The sequence below is a fragment of the Nomascus leucogenys genome, chromosome 9 (genome assembly GCF_006542625.1).
Source record: "Nomascus leucogenys isolate Asia chromosome 9, Asia_NLE_v1, whole genome shotgun sequence".
Lineage (NCBI taxonomy): Eukaryota > Metazoa > Chordata > Mammalia > Primates > Hylobatidae > Nomascus > Nomascus leucogenys.
The window spans coordinates 81,925,311-81,946,668 of record NC_044389.1 but is presented as its reverse complement, the minus strand read 5'-3'; the positions used below and the strand labels follow the sequence as shown (position 1 = coordinate 81,946,668).

At 35.5% G+C, this 21,358-nt stretch overlaps 2 protein-coding genes across 4 annotated transcripts in view; one reads left to right on the top strand and one right to left on the bottom strand.

Annotated features, from left to right (window-relative positions):
* MTTP (microsomal triglyceride transfer protein) overlaps positions 1 to 6,181 on the bottom strand; it is a 59,680-nt gene extending 53,499 nt beyond the window's left edge. The window contains exon 1 of the mRNA XM_003257501.3: positions 6,023 to 6,181. The gene's annotated coding sequence lies outside the window, so the exon portion shown is untranslated. The remainder of the gene's footprint in view (positions 1 to 6,022) is intronic.
* A 22-nt stretch (positions 6,182 to 6,203) lies between these two features.
* Positions 6,204 to 21,349, top strand: TRMT10A (tRNA methyltransferase 10A). 3 transcript variants are annotated; one of them, XM_030819163.1, is made up of 8 exons: positions 6,204 to 6,347; positions 10,907 to 11,114; positions 12,055 to 12,217; positions 12,841 to 12,912; positions 14,039 to 14,113; positions 16,319 to 16,468; positions 19,264 to 19,369; positions 20,922 to 21,349. In XM_030819163.1, the coding sequence occupies exons 2-8, from the start codon at positions 10,930 to 10,932 to the stop codon at positions 21,188 to 21,190; spliced, it is 1,020 nt and encodes a 339-aa protein (XP_030675023.1). In that variant the 5' UTR covers positions 6,204 to 6,347; positions 10,907 to 10,929; the 3' UTR covers positions 21,191 to 21,349. The 3 variants fall into 3 exon arrangements, with proteins under 3 accessions (XP_030675023.1, XP_030675025.1, XP_030675024.1); XM_030819165.1 differs by lacking the exon at positions 6,204 to 6,347 and adding an exon at positions 6,585 to 6,703 and having other exon boundaries at positions 10,918 to 11,114; XM_030819164.1 differs by lacking the exon at positions 6,204 to 6,347 and having other exon boundaries at positions 10,900 to 11,114.
* The last annotated feature ends 9 nt before the right edge of the window (positions 21,350 to 21,358 follow it).

The window sequence follows — 21,358 nt, the reverse complement described above, 5'->3', positions numbered from 1 at the left end:
TTAAGTATAAACTTGAAATAGAGATTTTCCAGAAAAATGAAAACTGAAAATTTACAAAGGAGCCCTCCAAATGACATCTTTAAAAACCTGCTTCAATTAGAAAAAAATTGACCCCAGATAAAATCTGAGATGCAAGAAGGGATGAAGAGCAAAGAAAGTATGGTGGAGAAACACACTGGCTCTTAATAATAGTGTCTTGTGGAGATGAGCATAAAGTGCACAAAAAAAAAACATTAAAAATGGTGTCACAAGAAACTTTATGGTATAGTGAAAATTTGGATACCATGTTTGTTTAATGACAAAAATTAGTTCAATAAATTATGGTGTATCAATTCGACAGAATTCCATGAAGCCATTTTAAAATAATACTATATAAGTGTGTATTTTGTATAGTTTGGTATATGTAAATATGTAAACATGTAAATATAGTATATTTACCATATCTTAGTAAAGGAAGCAGTCTGCTAAACAGCAGATGTAGATATGGTTTGAGAATCTTGTTTAAACAATATACATACATATGAGCACAGAAAAAGGATTAGAACAATATTCACTGAACACCTTAATAATTATTATCTCTGAGAGATGGAATATAGTTTGTGCTTGCATTTTCTTTTTTGCCATTATATTTTCTCACATTCTATAATGTATATGTTACTTTAAAATAGGTTTATTGTTTATAACAGTTTTAGATTTACAGAAAAATTGCTAAAATAATACAAAGGTTTCCCATATAGCCTGCACAGTTACTTCTACTCTTAATATCTACATTAGTGTAGTTGATTTATTATTAATAAACCAATATTAATATATTATTAAATAAAATTCATACTTTATTTAGGTTACTTTTGTTTTTACCTAATTCTTTTTTTCTTTTCCAATCTCCCATCCAGCGTACATTACATTTAGTTCTCAAGTATCTTTAGGCTCCTCTTGGCTGTAATAGCTCTGAGGAGAAATGGTCAGATACTTCGCAAGATACTCCTCTAGTGAATTTTTGTGATATTTTTCTCATGATTTGACTGAGGTTGTAACTTTGGAGGAGGAAGACCACAGAGGTAAAGTGCTATTTTCTTGATACCACATTACATCAGAGGTACATAATATCAACATGATTTATCTCTATTTACATTGACTTTGATCACCTGGCTCAGCAGTGTTGTCAGATTTCTCCATTGTAAAGTTAATTGTTTTTCTTCACCCTTTTTTTCATAGTGCACTCTTTGGAAGGAAATGCTATGTACATCCCACATTTATGGAGTGAGGAGTTATGTTCTTCCTCCTTGAGGGTGGAGTAGCTACATAAATTATTTGAATTCCTGCACATGGGAAATTCGTCTTTAATTTCCCATTGATTTATTTAATCACTATATCAATAAGGACTTGTGGATATGTAATTTATACTTTGGGTTAAGGTTGAATCCTTCTTTGTTGCTACAATTGTTCTATCTTTTGCCACTGGGAGTTCCTTCAGTTGGCCTGGTGTTCCTTTGACATACCCCATAAATGTGTTTTGTTTGGGTTCTCATTTTGGTTTTTAGCATCTCCTTATTTTCTGGCACCGCAAGATGCTCCCAGCTCATCTTGTGCATTTTTACTCCAGTCTTAGAATCAGTCATTTCTCCAAGAATCTCTGGTTTCCTTTACTGAAGAACTGTACTAGAAACCAAGATCTGGACACTAGGTGTGCTCATTTTTACAGCATCAAGTCTTTCAATCTATGAACACACATCTCTCCATTTATTTAGATCTTCTTTGACTTCTTTCATCAGAGTTTTGCAACTTCTTCATGTAGATTCTGCTCAAATTTTGTTAGATTTATACCTATTTCATTTTGGAGGGGTTGTTTCTTTTTAATTTCAAGTTCCAGTTCTGCACTGCTGCTATATAGGAAGGCAATTGACTTTTGCATGTTAACCTTATATCATGTGACCTTACTATAATTGCTTATTAGTTTAGTGAGGGTCTTTTTTTGGGATATTTTTGGGGATTTTCTAGACAGACATTCAGTCATCTACAAACGGTTTTATTTCTTCCTTCCTTTTATTTTCTTTTTAAATCTTATTGCACTGGTTAGAACTTCCAGTACAATGGTGAATATATGTGTGTGCTATGTTTCTTATTATTGTCTGAGTTCTGTTACTCATCTTCAAATATTCATTTTTGAATCATTTTCATTTTTATGTGGTTCTTAAATATTTTCTATTATTTAAAACTTGCTGTTTTGAAATATTGCATTATAGTTTTCATCCACTTTTTTTTTGCTTCATATTCTCTTTTCTATTATAGCAACTTTAAATGAAATTCAACCATGATCCTTTTCCGTGGTATATTTTTAGGCTAACTAAGTTATTCTGTATTTTTAAGAGGGAGGATTGGGTAGAATATCTTTTCCAGTTTCATGGCTCTAGAGGCTCCTTTTCTAATATTTCATAAAATGACACATGTGTCTTTATATTTTCTGAGATCTGTCTCCTCTCTACTCTCCCACTTTTATATGCATCTGCTTTTTTGTTGGCCCCTATTGTCTCTGTCCTGTTCAATTTGGATTCTACTTTCAGCAGTTTCTCCCTAGTTTTGGGCTATGTTCAAGAACGGAGCTCCAGTTTGTTGGTTTCGAGAATTTACAGGCCTCACATCCCTCCAGCAGCTTCAGACCCTCCTGCTCATTCCTTTACACTTAGCTGAGTTTAGAGTCTGCTGAACAACCTGCCAGTTTTGACGCCGACCTCACATTGGTTTCCTCCGTGTTTCAGTGATTATTTGTTGGCAGTTTTGGGGCCTTCCCATTCTGAGGGTCTTCAGATGATCTGTTGTTTTCCCACCATTCCCTCCTACACAGTTGCTGATATTAAGTTGGGTTTGCTCCTTCCTGTTCATATTTTGAGGTTTTAGGGATTCCTTTTCACCTAGTTATGTTATAGCTATCTTTTGGGATTGTTGTTATTGTCTATCCTAGATGCTTTACCTGTTTTTATGAGGAGATTCAGGAAGTTCACAGACTACACTGCCTGTCTAATCACCTTCCCAGAGTCTGCAATATTCATATATTACTTGGCAGGATACGAGTAATATGTATGTATAAGTATGTAAATGTACAAATACATTTTAAACTTTTTTTTCTGTATTTTTGGAGTCAGTCGAAATACAGGTTGAAATGATTATAGATGAGTGGTCAATTCTTCCTTGTAGCTACCTTTCAAGTCATGTTTAAAAATGGGTTTCTTTTTGGCTTTCCTAGCCTGAAATTAAAGTACTCACAAGTGTTATTCCATTTCCACATCTCCTCACTCCCAACTAGCTGAGGAGCATCCTAAGACTTAAAATCAGAATTAAGCTTAAAATAATGGAATTTGTAATGATTGCCCAATGTTTTGAAATCAAACTTATGGAGGGGTTCATAATCATAGTTATTACTGTATTTTTATGTCCTAAAGTTCTAGTTCTGTCTGTAGCCTCCTTCTTATTCTACAAACTAGGGCCCAATTTAACAAACTGGTTGCCAACTGTCTGAATATAGCCCATAGACATATTTTATTTAGTCTGCTCAGTATTTTAAAACAAACAAAATAGCTGCCAACACTTTAAAACCAGATTTCATATTTATGGCTGTTCTTAAAAAAATGAGATCTGGTGCCATTAGGCCCATATTCTCTCCTGGAACTTGTACCCTGATTAAAGAGGAAATGCACTCTCGGGTTTGTGATATTTTCCTTCTAGACGCTTCTCTCATTTGCTACCTTCCAGTCCCCATAGATATTATGCATTTGTAACCCATGGAGTAGTATCTCTTTGAGTCCAACCTCTTATATTGGCTGAAACTACAAGTATGTGCTCATTCTTTTTAAAATCTGTTTCTACTCAGATGTCCTGCAGACTCCCCAGAATCCACGTATTTTAAAACAAAACTATTTTTTCAAAACCTATTTTTCTTTCTTATTTTTTTTTTCTTTTTTTTTGAGACGGAGTATCGCTCTGTCACCCAGGCTGGAGCGCAGTGGCACGATCTCGCCTCACTGCAAGCTCTGCCTCCAGGGTTCACGCCATTCTCCTGCCTCAGCCTCCCGAGTAACTGGGACTACAGGCGCCTGCCACCATGCCCGGCTAATTTTTTGTATTTTTAGTAGAGACGGGGTTTCACCGTTTTAGCCAGGATGGTCTTGATCTCCTGACCTCGTGATCCGCTCGCCTCGGCCTCCCAAAGTGCTGGGATTACAGGCGTGAGCCACCACACCCGGCCTCAAAACCTATTTTTCTTCCAGTATTCCCTAAATGACCCGGTTAATGTTATTGCATTCCTACAGTTGTCCAAGTTAGAGAAGCCCTTAGGGTTATTATCTCCTCCTTCTTCCTCATTCTATCCACAGCTTTTCAGTCATGTGCAAAACTATGACACACTTAGGTCTTTGCTTTCACTGTTCCCAATATCTTAAACTTTTTTACTTTTCTGACACCTGTACAACTCCTACCTACTTTCCAAGATGAAACAAAATTATTTAATCTCCAAAACTATGTCCTCTGCCTGAAGGAGCATTTAGTTGCTTCTTTCAAAGTACAAGCATTTCAAGTACATGTTGTATGGTATTTATTTACTGCTGGCTCCCCTATTAGATTAAGGATTCCTTAAGCACAGAGAGCATGATTTAGTCATTTCTGTATCACCAATACTAACGCAAAACACATAGAACTCGATACATGTGTCAAATAAACACATAAATTTTACAAATCAACGAAACTATTGTTTCACATGATTTCACCTTCTTAAACTTTCTATATGTTTCAATTTTTTGTTAAATTGGCTTTTGCTGGTGCTCTTTTGGTGCTTACTTTGGATTAATAATAGAATCATTTTAAATTTTGCACCAAATGACTACAAAGTTAAATGTCTACGTCAAAAGAAAATTTATTGGCTTCATTATTAGAATATGAAGCTTTTTTTTTTTTGCTTTAAAAGTTTGTTTAAAATATCTAAGGATGCCAGGTATTAACTCTGAAAAAACTGTATAATTATTTATAAAACAGATCCCATAGGAGCAACTGAACAGCTGTGGAAAGACTTGGCACATCACTTTGCCAGCCTGAATTTAATGACCTACATGTGAAGGGCTACATATCCAATTACTAATCCTCCCTCAGCTACTCTTTGCCCTCATATGGAGGCAGCTGAAAAAAGATGCCCTACTAACAGATCAGAAGTGGATCCAGACTTTTTTGCTAGTGCTCAGTTAACAAAGATCTTTTAGGTTTGAGATGAGGAAGAAACAGAAGAGGGACTCACAACAGTGTTATAGCTGACACAGTGTTTCAAGTAAAATTTAAAGGCTTATGGCAAGAGTGACTTTAGTTTTGTAACTAAATTTAGGTCAAAGAAATTTCGGCTCTTTTAGAGAACCTCAAATTCTGGATTTAATTTTCTATTCACTGAAGCCTTTAAACATGTCCAAATATCTTTAAGCATCAAGGATAATTTACTTGAAAATTCTCTCTATATGAGAAGCCAGTCTTCTATTCAAAGATGCAAACCTCATTCTTATCTTCAAATTCTGCAATAATCACCTATTAGAAGTAGAGGAGAAAAAAACTAAATAGAAAACGACAATCTACGAGATTGTATTTCATTTCTCTCTCAGTTGACATGGTCTATATATAGCAAAAAGATTATATAAGGTCAAGTATTATAAACAATGAAATGTCATCTGATGTTTTGCAAAACAGCATAGGAAAAATAGCTCAAGGAATGAATAAAGAGTAAAGCTATGGCTGTTTTACTTCAGCCATAAAAAAGCCTTACAGACTCTAAATTTAAATGCATTTTATTGTGAATCTGACTCACTCTTTGAATTTAATTTTCCACTTGAGTTATGTAAAATCATGTGATACGGTAATTTTCTGTATAAATTAAGAATAATATAGGGAAGAGATGCTTTTCTCTCATTTTCAACACAGAAAAATTAGAAGACTTTCTTCGTTGTTTTGCATTTTTAACAGTGGGACTATCTTAATTCCTTCATCCAACCCTCACAAGAACATATGAACGAATACACGTCTGCAGGTACACACTTAGTTCTTGAACGGGAAAAAACAGACATCACTGTTAACTACCTCCCACTCCCAAAACCCTAACTCCAGACCCCGCCCCGCATAGACCCCTCCCCTTTCTGCCATTGCGGGTTCGAAATGGGCGCAGTTTGATGACGTAAGACGCAACGGCCGTAGCCTCCGCTGTGTAACTACCGCCCTGCCTCTGGGAATTGAAGTTTCTGTGGAAGGAAGCGTGAGCGGTAACCAGGCCAACCCAGAAAGGCTTTCTTTCTGAGATTTCACTTCCCTATCAACTCCTCAGCTCGGTAAGTGTCCTGGCACTGGCTGGCGCTCCCCCGCACTATGGTATTCTCTGGGCGCAAAGGGGCGCGTGCCATGCAGCCCCCGACTAGCAACAAAGGCTTCCGGGGGAGAGGGGAGCAGTGGCGTGGAAGTGGTTGCCTGCGGCCCTCTTGCTGAAGGAAATGACGTCGATGACAGGCGCCCCCCGCGGCCTACCCAGCTGCTCCCTGGTTCGCCAGCGACAGCTTAATCCCGTCTCTGACAGGCGTTTGCTGCTTGGGAGCCTAGAAGGGATTGTGGGCGAGGCTCCGCCCCCGTGGTGGGGCGCTTTCCGTCGGCGTGTGTTTTGGGGTTGCCATCGGCCCGTAGTATGTGAAAAGTGAGTTTGCAAAGAATCAGTGGGAAATCTGTACTCTAAGGGGCCGGAAAGCGTGTTTTGGCCCTGCCACTTCGTGGCTCTAAAGCCGTGGGCTTTACCTCTTTAAAGCTGCCTTACCTCATTTTTCCTGCAAAGCGCTGACGTCGTTGAACTTTCTGAAATGTAGAGCCCGAGGGGAAGTTGCTGCAGGTGCTGTGAGCTGAGGACAGTTTTAAAAAGATCGAAGTGTTACTTGATTTCACTGAAATACTTTAAATTTGGAGATTTTTCTACAGATATGAAGAGGATGGCGACACATTACTTGTCACTTTCTGAAAGAATTTCCTCTGCCCCTTCCATTCCCAACCCTCTGCCCAAAAGGCTTGACAACTGAAGTGAACAAAGGGCTTTTCACTGCTCCACGTTTAGTCCGCATGTCTTTAAAAAGGGCATTCCTGGCCGGGCGCGGTGACTCACGTCTGTAATCCCCGCACTTTGGGAGGGCAAGGCGGGTGGATCACCTGAGGTCAGGAGTTCGGGACCAGCCTGACCAGCATGGTGAAACCCCGTCTCTACTGAAAATACAAAATTAGCCGGGCGTGGTGGCGCATGCCAGTAATCCCAGCTACTGGGGGGGCTGAGGCAGGAGAACTGCTTGAACCCGGAAGGCGGAGGTTGCAGTCAGCCGAGATTGCGCCATTGCACTCCAGCCCGGGCAACAAGAGCGAAACTCCGTCTCAAACAAACAAGAAAGGCCGGGCGCGGTGGCTCACGCCTGTAATCCCAGCACTTTGGGAGGCCGAGGCGGGTGGATCACGAAGTCAAGAGATGGAGACCATCCAGGCCAACGTGATGAAACCCCGTCTCTACTAAAAATACAAAAATTAGCTGGGCGTGGTAGCGCGCACCTATAGTCCCAGCTACTCGGGAGGCTGAGGCAGGAGAATCGCTTGAACCCGGGAGGCGGAGGTTGCAATGAGCCGAGATTGCGCCACTGCACTCCAGCCTGGGCGACCTAGCGAGACTCCCTCTCAAAAAAAAAAAAAAAAAAAAGACATTCCTTTGCTATCGCTGTCAAGTCATTAATTCCAATCTGCATTATTCCCACATTCGTTGAGATTTTTCTGAAAGGGAGAATCATAAATTACGACGATTATTTATTTTATCCCAATCCATAACTTAATGCAGTTTAAAAAACTTTTTCTTTTGGTGCTCATTGATGTAGGATGCATCCTTGCCTTACAAAGCGAGATAGTTTGTAAGCCCACCTGATAACCTATGTCTGCGAATGAACCCCACACATTTTTAAAATTTTATGCAAAAGTAAAATTTCACACACACACACATACATATATAATTTTTTTTTTTTTTTTTTTTATTGGAGACAGAGTCTTACTCTTGCCCTAGCTGGAGTGCAGTGCTGCGACCTTGGCACACTGCAACCTCTGCCTCCCGGGTTCAAGCGATTCTTCTGCCTCAGCCTCCCTAGTAGCTGAGATTACAGGCGTCCACCACCACGCCTGGCTAATTTTTGTATTTTTAGTAGAGACGAGGTATCGCCATGTTGGTCTTGAACTCCTGACCTCAGGTGATCCTTCCACCTCGGCCTCCCAAAGTGTTGAGATTACAGGTATGAGCCACTGCATCCGACTTCACACAAATATTTTTATAGTTACTGTAAAATACGTTCTTGAACATTTGTTGAACTTGGTTGAATGAATGAAAATGTACTGTATGCATCACTGCATGTGAGAAAGGAACGAAAAACTCTGCCATGGAATTTTATAAATTATTGCCCAAACTAAAACAATTAGAAAGCAAGTATACCTAATAAAATGCTGTTTTGCCTAACAGGTAATCTGAACACGCTAGTACATAGTGCAGTGTAGGTATACATTATACTTTTTGTATAGTGTAGACAGTGCGAGTTGGTAGATATCTTTGTAAAGTATACTATACGGAATAATTTATAAGATATCAAGTGAGCGTCATTTTTGTTGCATTCCATTTGTCTCAGTGCACCTGGCTTATTTAAAGCCTAAAAACTTCACTTAGTACAGTTGTTTTCTTAATCAGGAATAGTTTTAAAAAAGATGATGATGATGATATGATGATGATGATGATGGTAATGATGATGAAGATGTTGACCATCTCATGACCTTTCCTTGTATTTGAGAGATTGAAACATTACTATACTATGACAGGTCATGTTAAATTTAACTTAAGACTTCTTAGATAGGAAAGGCAAATGCTCCCCCTGGTGTACATGAGCTGTAAAACATTACATTGCTCTTTAAAAAGTCTTCACATAGGCCGGGCCTGGTGGTTCACGCCTGTAATCCCAGCACTTCAGGAGGCCGAGGCAGGCGGATCACGAGGTCAGGAGTCGAGACCAGCCTGACCAACGTGGTGAAACCCCTTCTCTACTAAAAATACAAAAATTAGCCAGGCGTGGTGGCGCGCGCTTGTAATCCCAGTTACTCAGAAGGCTGAGGCAGTAGAATCGCCTGAACCTGGGAGGCGGAGGTTGCAGTGACCGGAGATGGCGCCACTACACTCCAGCCTGGGCGACAGAGCAAGACTCTGTCTCCAAAAGAAAAAAAAAAAAATCTTCACATAGGGCTAATCAACACATGCCGTTTTTGAATAAAATAGAGAACTAACTGAAAATGATGCCACTGATGAACAGAAATGTGCTCTTTTGGAATATTATTATTTCATGAAGAGAGCAATTTGTTTTCTGTGAATTTTAATTGTGCTTTTAAGTTTCCTCCACTCGGTATTGTTTTGGATACCTGCATAGCTGAATTTTATTTAATGTATTGTGTATTGAAAGAAAGGAAAATAAAAGTGATCCAGGGGATCAAAATATATATTTTTAAATTGTTTTCCATCTAGCCTTTTTAGGCTTATTCAGTTTCCCCACCTCCAGTTTCTTAAATTGAATGCTTACCTTACTTTCTAGCTTTTTTTAAAAAAAATTAATGCATTCAAGGCTATATGTTTATCTCTAATTACCTTTTTTTCCTGTATCTCTCTCATTCTGTTATCCAAGTCTTTACTGCTCCTCCATGTTATTTTTCTATTCTATTTTTGTCTGCATCCTGAGTCAGATTGTCTTCTAAGTCATCAGTTACTTCTTGGGACTCCAGGTAATCTGGAGTTTGTCTCTTCTATTGAACTTTTTATGTCTTCATTTCCTAGTTTTCATGGATTCTTTTGCACGGATTCTTTTCTTTTTCACAGATTCTTGTTTTGCTTTTTAATAAAGCCTGCTTTTATATCACAGTTTTCTGTTTTGTTCTTATACTTCTTATTCCCTTATGACCTCTCTGAAATATTTCAGCCAAATTTATTTTAAAGTCATTTTGATTGCCCTATTTTTAATTTGTATCAAGTGAATTTATTTCTTGGTTATTGATTTCAGTTTTAAGAATCAGTTCTGTCTTTTTGTAGTTTCCCTCATTCTACAGCATTAAAGAAGACTATAGAAAAGATGCTTTTCATGTCTTTTTAAAATTTTTTGTTTTATTAAAAACAATGTATTTTCATTATATAACTTTAGAAAATGCAGAAAACCATAGGTAAGAATTAAACTTGTGTGTGTGTATACCTTTTTAAAAAAGTTGGTCGTAATGTATATATTGTTTTCTTTGATTTTGTTTAATGTATAACCGTTTCCCCTTATCATTAAATAATTTTGGCTATATAAGTTTTACAATTAATATTCCTTGCTGCTTAATTGCTTAATATTTCTTGCCTGTGTTATAGATTAACCGTAATTGTTTAGTTTCCTTTCACTGACATTCAGGAGGTTTCTAACTTTTCAGTGTTAAAAATAACACTGCATTGCATATACTCTTGTGCACATTTTTGTGTGCTTTTCTGATTTATTTACAGAAATTTAAGGATAAATTACTGGGTCAAAGGGTGTCTAAATAGAGATTTTAAAGCTCTTAAAACATATATATGTGTTGCCTTCTGGAAAAATTGTACCATGACCACCAGTAGTATATGAAACACCCCATTTCTTTAGACCTTTACTAGCATTGCTGAATATTTAATTGATATTAAATGGTATTTAAATGATATTTACCAATAAATGACATTTATTTGTCTAAAATTTTATTTCTATTTATTATTTTGTGGTTTAACTTTAATCATATTGATTATTTGAGTTTTTTAACTTTTTTATGCTTGTAAATTATCTGTTCATGTCAAAAGTTGTTTTTCAGAGGCACCAAATAATGTCATCTGAAATGTTGCCAGCATTTATTGAAACTTCTAATGTTGACAAAGAGCAAGGCATAAATGAAGATCAAGAGGAGAGCCAGAAGCCAAGATTAGGTGAAGAGTGTGAACCAATATCTAAACGACAAATGAAAAAACTAATAAAACAGAAACAATGGGAAGAGCAACGGGAACTCCGCAAGTATGTGTTTCAAAATGTATATGCTCTCTTCCTATTTAGCGATATGGAATGTTAGACCTTGCATAGCCCTTTGGCATATTAAATGTAATTGTGTTACTTAAAATTCAATTACTAATTTTAGACAAAAGCGTAAAGAAAAATGCAAGAGAAAAAATTGAAGCTAACAACGTATGTTGTTAGCTAACACTGTCAACTGGCTGTTCAAACTATTTTTTAAAATTGTTGTTGGGGTTTCTTTTAGCACTGTTGATGATCTTGCACTCAACACTTTTTCTAATGCAGAACCTTATTATGAGTAGCAGCCCAATTTTTGAAACAACTGACTTAGATAAGGGATGTAATTAGTGTCCATGTGCTAGTTATGGAATAAAAACAGCCAACTCAGAAAGATCAAGTTTTGGCCTAACATTGATTTTGCCACAAGAACCATTGCAGATTTTGGTGAAAACAGTTTGGCTAAATTTGTCATTGTAATAAATGTGAAAATTTATGGAGAGAAAATAAACTGTAGTTGGTGTAAATTAGAGAAAAAGTATGTAATTTTTTAATGAACAATTTTATTTTGCTTTTTTCTATACCTTATAAATGTGGCTTAATCATATAGGTGAATTATGAAAATAAAATTCATCATAACTCAAACTCAGTATTTATAAGGTTAGGGATAGTATGATACCAATAACAAATGAAACTATTCAGATAGTATAGTTAGGATTTAGACAGAAAGCTTTAGATCATTTTTGGAAGCTCATTCCCTTCCTATCTGAAGCTTTTAGATGGATTGTATAAAACTGCTAATACTTGACCATTTTTGAATGGTCACAGAAGTGACAATTTCATATGATTTAACCTGATGATTTTTAAAAGTAATTGTTTATTTAGAAGAGTCTTGTAAATAACTGAATACACAATAACAAAATGTTATTTCAATTACTAATTTTAGACAAAAGCGAAAAGAAAAACGCAAGAGGAAAAAATTAGAGCGACAATGTCAAATGGAATCAAACTCAGATGGAAATGACAGAAAACGTGTTCGAAGAGATGTTGTTCATAGCACCCTTCGCCTTATTATTGACTGTAGTTTTGATGACTTGATGGTATTAAAGGTATCATGAATCATTGTCAGAAAAATCTTTTATGTGAATTAGGTCGAATCATTTTTGTTTTAATATGCAATATCCCTTTTATATAAATTTGTGTATTGAAATGAATCTTAAGTTTTTCAAACCTTCTTTCCCCTAAGTTAAATTAGCTAGCAAATTGCATTGATATAACAAATATGTATATTTATATGTGTGTGTATGTGTGTGTGTCAGTATGTGTGCAGACGGGAAAGAGAGAAACACACACTTCATAGTCTAGATGACAGAAATAAATGAATCATAAAGATCTGTGGGGTTTTACCAGTGTTGTCGGTAAAACATGAAAATAGTAATATTATGGCTCTAAAAATCTTGTTGTTGTCCCTTAAGAGAGTAGCCATTTTCATGAACTAGCATTTTAAATAAATACAAAATATGAAATAATGGGTCACTTACAGAGCATTAACTTACAGTAATTTTGTTAGTATGTAAGGAAATCAAATAACATTTATCAGAATGCATTTGTATTTAAGAAGAAAAATCGTATGTATATAGTCATCCCTTCTGCTTATTCCATTGCTTTAAGATCATAGAATGGCCATAGACAATTTTAATAACTTTGCTTTAAAAATTGAACTCTGTAATAGGACATTAAGAAACTTCATAAGCAGATTCAACGATGTTACGCAGAAAACCGACGGGCACTGCATCCTGTGCAGGTATGTCTGAAGATTTTAAAGCAGGCTCTAGTTTTCTTTTATATCTTTTGTGGCAAAAGACATAGATAATTCTTTTAGTCTTTGCAGTAGTCTTACAGGTAATCTTGTTTAATGCCTGTTTGAAGAAAAATTTTTTTTGACAGAAATAAAGCAAAATATTTTAAACATCTTTTAATATGTTATCTTAGACACACTCTTTGCAGTAATCATCAGTCTTATACAAATTGACCTTTTCATTGCCTGTAGTTGATATCTTCATTATGGGACATACATATATTTTTATACCAGTTTCTCAGTTTACAATTACTTCCAGTGTGGGAGAGAGATTGGACAGAGAGGCAGAAGCTGTGGCTGGCCACCACTTGATATATGTCGTGGTATCTGTTGTATAGGTTTTTTCTACTTAAAGGTTTTTAGTTTTCTTTTGGGTCACTGAGAGTTTTGACAGGTCTTTTTAAAGCTGAGATGAGGGAGTGATTTGGGAGGCTATTTGGCTACTGTTAAGAATAACATCTTTCTGTTGGAATTCTAGGTGACCTAAAAATTAGTACTGGCTCACTGATGTTAAGAACCAGGAACTACTAATATATTTTGGTTAGATATTTTGTTTTTACCAAGTGATAGTAATTTTATATTTTTGTATTTTGTACTTTTTGTTTTATAGTCTTATATCACTTCTATGATAGTCCTTTTATCCCCGTTTTTATCTGTAGTAGACCCCTTCTCACCTTTGATTCAAACTTAAATAGGTATCAGGGTTTAGAATCAAAGAAAAATTATGAAGACTTTATATTGTTTTAAAAAAAAAGAGGAGTGGAAACTTGACATGGAAGCAGGTAGTTTGCAGACAAGTGATGATTAAGGTACAGGCTTATTATAAATACTTGGGATGAAAACATAAATGGGATACTGCAGCTACTGGGTTATGAAACATGCACACAAAACATACTATTTCTACCACAGTTTATTGTATGCTCAAAGCATGTCACAAATTTTTTTTCTAGATAAATGAGAATAAATATATTTTGTGTTTCATCGATCGTCAGATGAGTAGATGAGAGAAATCAAATATTAGACTTAAATGGTCATTTGTTCTCTTTTTCTGTACTTACAAATCTTTTATCAGTTTTACTTGACAAGCCACGGAGGCCAGCTGAAAAAGAACATGGATGAAAATGACAAAGGATGGGTCAACTGGAAGGTAATTAAAACAGATAAACTCTCACATAATTCCAAGTATTTTTATGTTTCTAAAGGTCTACATTTTGTACCTAAATTCTATTTAATGCTACTTAATACAACAATCTCCAGATGCAATCTCTGAACCTAAGTCTAAGATTACAAATCAGAGATGCTGAAGAAGGGAGTGAGACATCTGGTAGCTTGTATTTGTTCTCATTAAATCTTTCCTATTTTATGGTCAACTTTTAAAACATATTTTTAAAAAGAAATAATTTTAAGGGCCTTTATATCATTTCTCCCTAGCATACTAGCTATACATTATATGTTACCTATAAAAATGAAGTCACTCTAAATTTTGGAAGTGTGCCTGCATTTTGTTTCTTCTTACTCTGTGCTGGCCACTAACCGCATGTGGCTATTGAACTTGAAATGTGACAGTCTGAATTGTGAATTGAGATGTGCTGTGAATGTGAAATACATACTGGATTTCAAAGACTCAGTACCACGAAAGAGAAAGAATGTGAATATCTCCTAGGTAATTTTTTAAATATTTATTATATGTTCAAATGTTAAAATTTTGGGTATACTGTATTAATAAATTGTTAAAATTAATTTCACCTATTTTCACTTTTTAAAATTTGGATACTAGAATATTTAAAATTGCCTATGTGGCCTCACAATTTTTTCTATTGAACCAAATTGTTCTCAGTCATTGGTAAAGGTGACTAAATAGATTGGCTTTGGTACCAGTCCCTGAGGAACTTGATCCTATTTAGGGATGTACTGGGTTGTCCCTGTACCTTTTTTCTTTCTCAAAGTCAGTTCTCTCAGTGACACACTTTCCCTTTCACACTCACTAATTCCATAACGAAGGCGTTTATTTTATTAATAGCCTATGATATGAAACATTTTCAAAAGCTTTTAAGTTTTTAATTACAGTATATTTACCAAATCCTGTATTTGTGCCCATTTTTCCAAGAAGTAGTGTAATAAATTAAAAGAGGCATGTTTTCAGTTATTTTGCAACTTGTTAAATTTATCGTTTATACCATCACCTTTCCAGAGAGACTTGAGATTCATTGGTCTCTAATTAATCAGGTTCCTCTTGGGGACTTTATTAAATTTGTAATATAACATTTTCCAGAAAACTGGCTATTTATTAATTATACATTTTAGGAGAGAGTTCTTTTGCTTCATTCTTGGTTTCATTAAAAATTATGGATAAATGTCATCTGAGCCTGGTGATACATCTTTTATGCAATCAGTGTGGCTTACAAAATCATGACTACCAGCTATTGTTCAATTTTGTACCTGCGACCTGACAATTTTGGTGAAGAAGTTTTCAAATGTGTGTCTCTTTGCAGAAACAGATACATGGAATTAATTAAATCTATAAGCTATTTCCTTTTCTTTTTTTTTTTTTTTTTTTTTTTTTTGAGACATAGTCTCTTGCACTGTTACCCAGGCTGGAGTGCAATGGCACGATCTTGGCTCACTGCAACCTCCGCCTCCAGGATTCAAACAATTCTCCAGCCTCAGCCTCCTGAGTAGCTGGGATTACAGGCACCCGCCACCACGCCCAGCTAATTTTTGTATTTTTAGTAGAGACAGGGTTTCACCATGTTGGCCTGGATGGTCTCGAACTTCTGACCTTGTGATCCACCTGCCTCAGCCTTCCAAAGTGCTGGGATTACAGGCATGAGCCACCACATGTGGCCAGCTATTTCCCTTTCATGATTCATGTAGATGGAGACGAAGTAATTGGAGAAGGCATTCTTTGGTTGTAGAACAATGTAAGCAAATACATGGCAGTAAAAATGTGTTTGTTTTGTTGGAACGGAAATAAAGTTGGAAAAGTAGATTACTGCCATATTCAGGAAAGAGTTTTTAAATTAAGGAGTTTAGATTTTATCCCACAGAAAAAGATAAAACATTGAAAGTAGTGTTTTTAGAAAATGAGCCTGCTATCAGTGTGTGGAAGTAGGTTGGAGGGGTCTGAGGCCAACAACGAGGAAATAAAATTAAGAGGCTATTTAAATGATCAAAGTGTGAGATATAAGAAATTGATGTAGTAAATTCAAAATAATGCATTGTAATTATATTATTTCAAACTTTGTTTCATATGTTTTTGAATGGATTTGTTTTGGGAAAAGAGAGTAATCATTTTTAGCCAACTTTCATAAGGTCTTATTAATTAGTAATCTCTTTCCCTGTTGTCTTAAAGGATATCCATATCAAACCAGAGCACTATAGTGAACTCATAAAAAAAGAAGACCTGATTTACCTTACATCAGATTCACCTAATATACTGAAGGAATTAGATGAATCAAAGGCCTATGTGATTGGAGGATTAGTAGATCACAACCATCACAAGGTACTATTAAATTTTTATTTTTGCTTTTGCTTGTTCTTAAAATTGATATATCACCATTTCCTGAAAGTAACAATAATACTAATGATAGCTTATCTTTATTGAGTGCCTACTATATGTCAGTCACCTTTTGAGCTAAGCAAAGTGTTTCACATATATTAGCTTGCTTAATCTTCACTCAACCCAGTAAGATTAGTGCTACTGTTATCTACATTCCACAAGTAAGGAATTCATGGCACAGAGAAATTAAGTCTAAAATCAACAGTAGTAGGTGACAAAGCAGCTATTTGAAACCAGGCCGATTGCAGTCCACATGTTTAAATGCTATCTATGCTTTATTGATAGAAGATTCTGCTGCTAATCAATTGCTAAGCCATTGGAACTTAAACTAGTTTTTAAATATGTTATTTTCATGGGATGTTTTTTCTATTATCTTTCATTTGTACTTTTTCTCTCTTCCCATCCATACCTTTATTTGGATGAAAAATTACAGAAATGCACTTTCTAAAAGAAAATGTGATTTTGTACTTCGCCAGCTACATTGCAGCATGCAAAATTCTTCATATCTGCTTGTCCAGTATGTTATTTCTGTGGCTATTGAGCACTTGAAATGTGTACAGTATGACTGAAGAACTGAATTTTTTAAATTGTAATCAATTTAAATTTAAGTAGTCGCACATGGCTACCAATTGGACAGTTGCAGCTCTGTTGCGTCATAGGGAATTTTATCAGAATGATCTTTTAGCCTTTTTGTTTTTTTCTTAGTGGAAAAATTCTATTTTGTTATTTATATAGAACCACATTTTTTCTCATGTTTATGTTTCTCTGAACTAAAACAATTTTGTTTTCAAAAGCACCTGCTTCAATCTATTATTATTTGCCTCCCCCCGCCCCCCCCGCAAGTATGCAAACCATTAGTTGAGAAATTGAGCTTTTCTTTCTCCTGTACTCTGTTTTTTGACCATTTCAGTTCTGGTTGGACATAGGCTTCAAGGATTTTAATTTTGAGAAGAGATGAAATTCATATTCTGCATTTTTTTAATTGACAGGGAAAAATAAAACTTACAGTTATTTAAAACTTCTCAATTTATGTTTTCATTTAATTTATCTTTGCCATTTGTGCAAAGTAGTGTTACTAATTAAATTAATTAAAGAAATTCAATTTTTTTTTTTACATTTATGGGAAGAATGATGGTGCTTCTATAGGAATTCAGTTTTAAGTTCAGTCGTATGTTGCTTAATGATGGGGATATGTTCTGAGAATTACATCATTAAGCGATATCAATATTATAGAGCATACTTACAGAAACCTAGATGGTATAGCCTACTACACATAGGCTGTATGGCATAGCCTATTGCTCCTAGGCTACAAACCTATACAGAATGTTACTGTACTGAATAGTGTAGACAACTGTAACATAAAGGGCTTTGTGTTTCTAAACATATTTAAACATAGATTATATAAAAGATTTTTAAAATACAGGTATACATGGTATACATGTATAGGGCACTTACCATGAGTGGTGCTTGCACAACTGCAAGTTGCTCTAGGTGAGTCAGTAAGTGAGTGGCAAATAAATGTGAAGACCTGGATATTACTGTACACTGCTGTAGACTTTATAAATACTGTACACTTATGCTATACTAAATTTATTTAAAATTTTTTCTTCAATAATGAATTAACCTTAGCTTACTGTAACTTTTTTACTTTATAAACTTAATTTTTTAAACTGTTGGAGTCTTTCGTAATAACATTTAGCTTAAAATATAAACACATTATACAGCTGTACAAAAATATTTTCTTCATATATCCTTATTCCATAGGCTTCTTGCTATTCTTAATTTTTTAACTTTTTAAAATTAAAAAAAAATTTTTCCTCTTTTTTTTTTTTAACTTTTTAAACTTTTTTGTTAAAAACTAAGACACAAACACACACATTAGCCTAGGCCTACATAGAGTCAGGATCATCAAAATCACTGTCTTCTACCTCTACATCTTGGTCCACTGAAAGATCTTTAGGGGTAATGACGTGCATGGAGCTGTCATCTCCTGTGATAACAGTGCCTTCTTCTGGAATGCCTCCTGAAGGACCTGCCTGAGGCTGTTTTATATGTAATTATTGTTATTTTTTTAGGAGTAGGAGGAATAAAAAGTATAGTAAATACATAACAGGTAACATATTTATTATCATTATCAGGTGTTATGTACTGTACATAATTGTATGTGCTGTACTTTTATGTGATGAGCAGAAGGTTTGTTTCTGCCAGCATCACCACAAACACATGAGTAATGCTTTGCAGTATGATGTTCCAGCAGCTCCAAAGTCAGTAGGTGACAGGAATGTTTTAGCTCCATTATAATCTTATGGGACCACCACTGTATATGAAATCTGTCATTGCCTGAAACTTTGTTATGCAGTTCAGGACTGTATTTTAAACTGAGATAAAGGCAGGGTAGAATGGGGAAAAGATATTTGAGTTAGGAGATACGTGAGCTAGATTTTTCTTGTGATTCTGCCACTGAGGAGCTTTGTAACTCGGCAGGAAACACAACGTCTTTGGTTTCCTCATTTGTAACTTGAGGAGCTTAAAACAAATGCTCTGCACATTGACTATACTTACTGTCAAGAGAATGTTCTCAAATGAGCAGTAAAACACACACATACCCCCCATTCGGATAATATTCTCTGAACTATAAATTCTCTGAACTATAAATCTTACCTAAAAATTATTTATACTGTTACAGAAACTTTAAATAATTTAATGTTCTTGTCGGAGTCATAGTGTCTTTGTTTTAGGGACTCACATATAAACAAGCATCAGATTATGGAATCAATCATGCACAGCTCCCGCTTGGAAATTTTGTGAAGATGAATAGTCGAAAAGTTTTGGCAGTTAATCATGGTAAGCTGTAAGGGATAAACTGAAAATATACCTGAGCAAACATTGTGAGAAAGAATATTACATTTAGTATTTGAACAAGTAGAAAGTATTACACCTTCCTGGAGACAAAATTGTAAAAAGTAATAATTTATAATTTGTTTAAGTAACAGAAATAACGTGTATTAGAAAATTTTGAAAATGTACGAAAGTATGAAAAAATTAGCTGTGTCTTACTACACAGAAATACTTGGTGTTAACTTTTTGGTATTGACTTCTAGTTCTTTTCCTATGTATATATATTATTATTTATTACATAATTGGATTTTTACTATATTACATACAATGTTATGAATCTGGGATATTTTCTCTCCTTTATTGCTTTATTTTTTCATGTCATTGAATGATTGTTAATGGTGGCCAGGCACAGTGGCTCACACCTGTAAATCCTAATCCTAGCACTTTGAAAGACCAAGGCAGACAGATCATGTAAGCCCAGGAGTTCGAACACAGCCTGGGCTACGTGGTGAAACTTCATCTCTACAAAAAATACAAAAATTAGCTGGGCGTGATGGTGGGTGCTTGTAGTCCTAGCTATTCAGGAGGGTGAGATGGGAGGATCACCTGAGCTCAGGAGGTGGAGGCTGCAGTGAGCCTTGTTTGTGCCACTGCACTCCAGCTTGGGTGACAGAGTGAGACCTTGTCTCAAATAAATAAATAAATTAATTAATTTTAAAAATGGTTGTTAATGGCTATGTAGTAGTCCATCATTTGAATATACAATAATTTAACCATTCTACTATGGTTGAATTGTGTTTTTTTCTTTTTGCTGTTGCAAATAACATTGAAATAGACATCCTTGTACCGGTCTTTGCCTGGACTTTGCTTTAAAAAAAATTCTAAGCCGAGTTTTTAGTCAATACACAACTACTTATTAAACTTTTTATGCGCTAAATACTTTCTATATAGCAGGTTCTAGGGAGTTATAAAAATGAAATTATCGATTCAACAAATGAATTGCCTCTAAAACCTTTGATATATAGTAGAAATTACTTTTTCCACAAAGTAATTCAGGTTAGCCCTTCAGCAGTATGCTGATGTGAGAGTACCCTGGAGACAATATTGATACTCTTTACTACAACCAATGTGAAGAGAAAAACAAAAGAAAAAAAAGCAGGCAAGGAGGTCCTAGCGTGAGTGGCTCTTTACAGGAAACATGAAGAAAGTTAAGTGAATGCTAACTAGGTTGTTAGCATGTAAAGGATAAAGATGTGAAGGGGCTAAAAAAGAGTAGGAGAGAAACTGAAAAGGTCCTTTATTGATTATAATTGACATGGGATACTGGTAAATTTCTGAGTGCTTAAGAACTGAACTGAGAAAAAGCTAGATAGGAGGTAACAGGCTTAACTACCTTGGGCAAATTGGGCTTGACAGACAATAGAAAGAAGAGATAAGAACGAAGTAGTTATTAGGACAAACTAGCACTCTTAACACAAAGGCAATGTATTTTAAAAGACATTGTGCAGCATTGTGATGAACTTGGCTAAGAAATGTACGGAGTTTGTCTTTGTTGCAGTGTTTGAAATTATTCTGGAATACCTGGAAACAAGAGACTGGCAAGAAGCGTTTTTTACTATCTTGCCCCAGCGGAAAGGAGCTGTTCCCACAGACAAAGCCTGTGAAAGTGCTTCTCATGACAGTCAGTCTGTCAGGATGGAGGAAGGTGGATCGGACAGTGATTCCAGTGAGGAGGAATATAGCAGAAATGAACTAGATTCACCACATGAAGAAAAGCAGGATAAGGAAAATCACACTGAATCTACAGTGAACTCTCTGCCACACTAAAGTTACCTGGTTTCCTTTTAGTTTAAGGAAAAATTAGGAGAAAGTGAGGTGCTATATAGAATATTGAAATTGGAAGAACATTTTATTTTCTCTTATTTCTGTTGTGATTTTTAAAAACTTTTTTTTGGACCTAAATAATAATAAAAAATGCCCTTTAAACTTTGTAAG

Coding starts and splice junctions, on each gene's coding strand:
- TRMT10A (XM_030819163.1), top strand. CDS start 10,930: ATGTCATCTGAAATGTTGCCAGCATTTATTGAAACTTCTAATGTTGAC. Junction 11,115..12,054: donor GAGCAACGGGAACTCCGCAA/GTATGTGTTTCA, acceptor TACTAATTTTAG/ACAAAAGCGAAAAGAAAAAC. Junction 12,913..14,038: donor GGGCACTGCATCCTGTGCAG/GTATGTCTGAAG, acceptor ATCTTTTATCAG/TTTTACTTGACAAGCCACGG.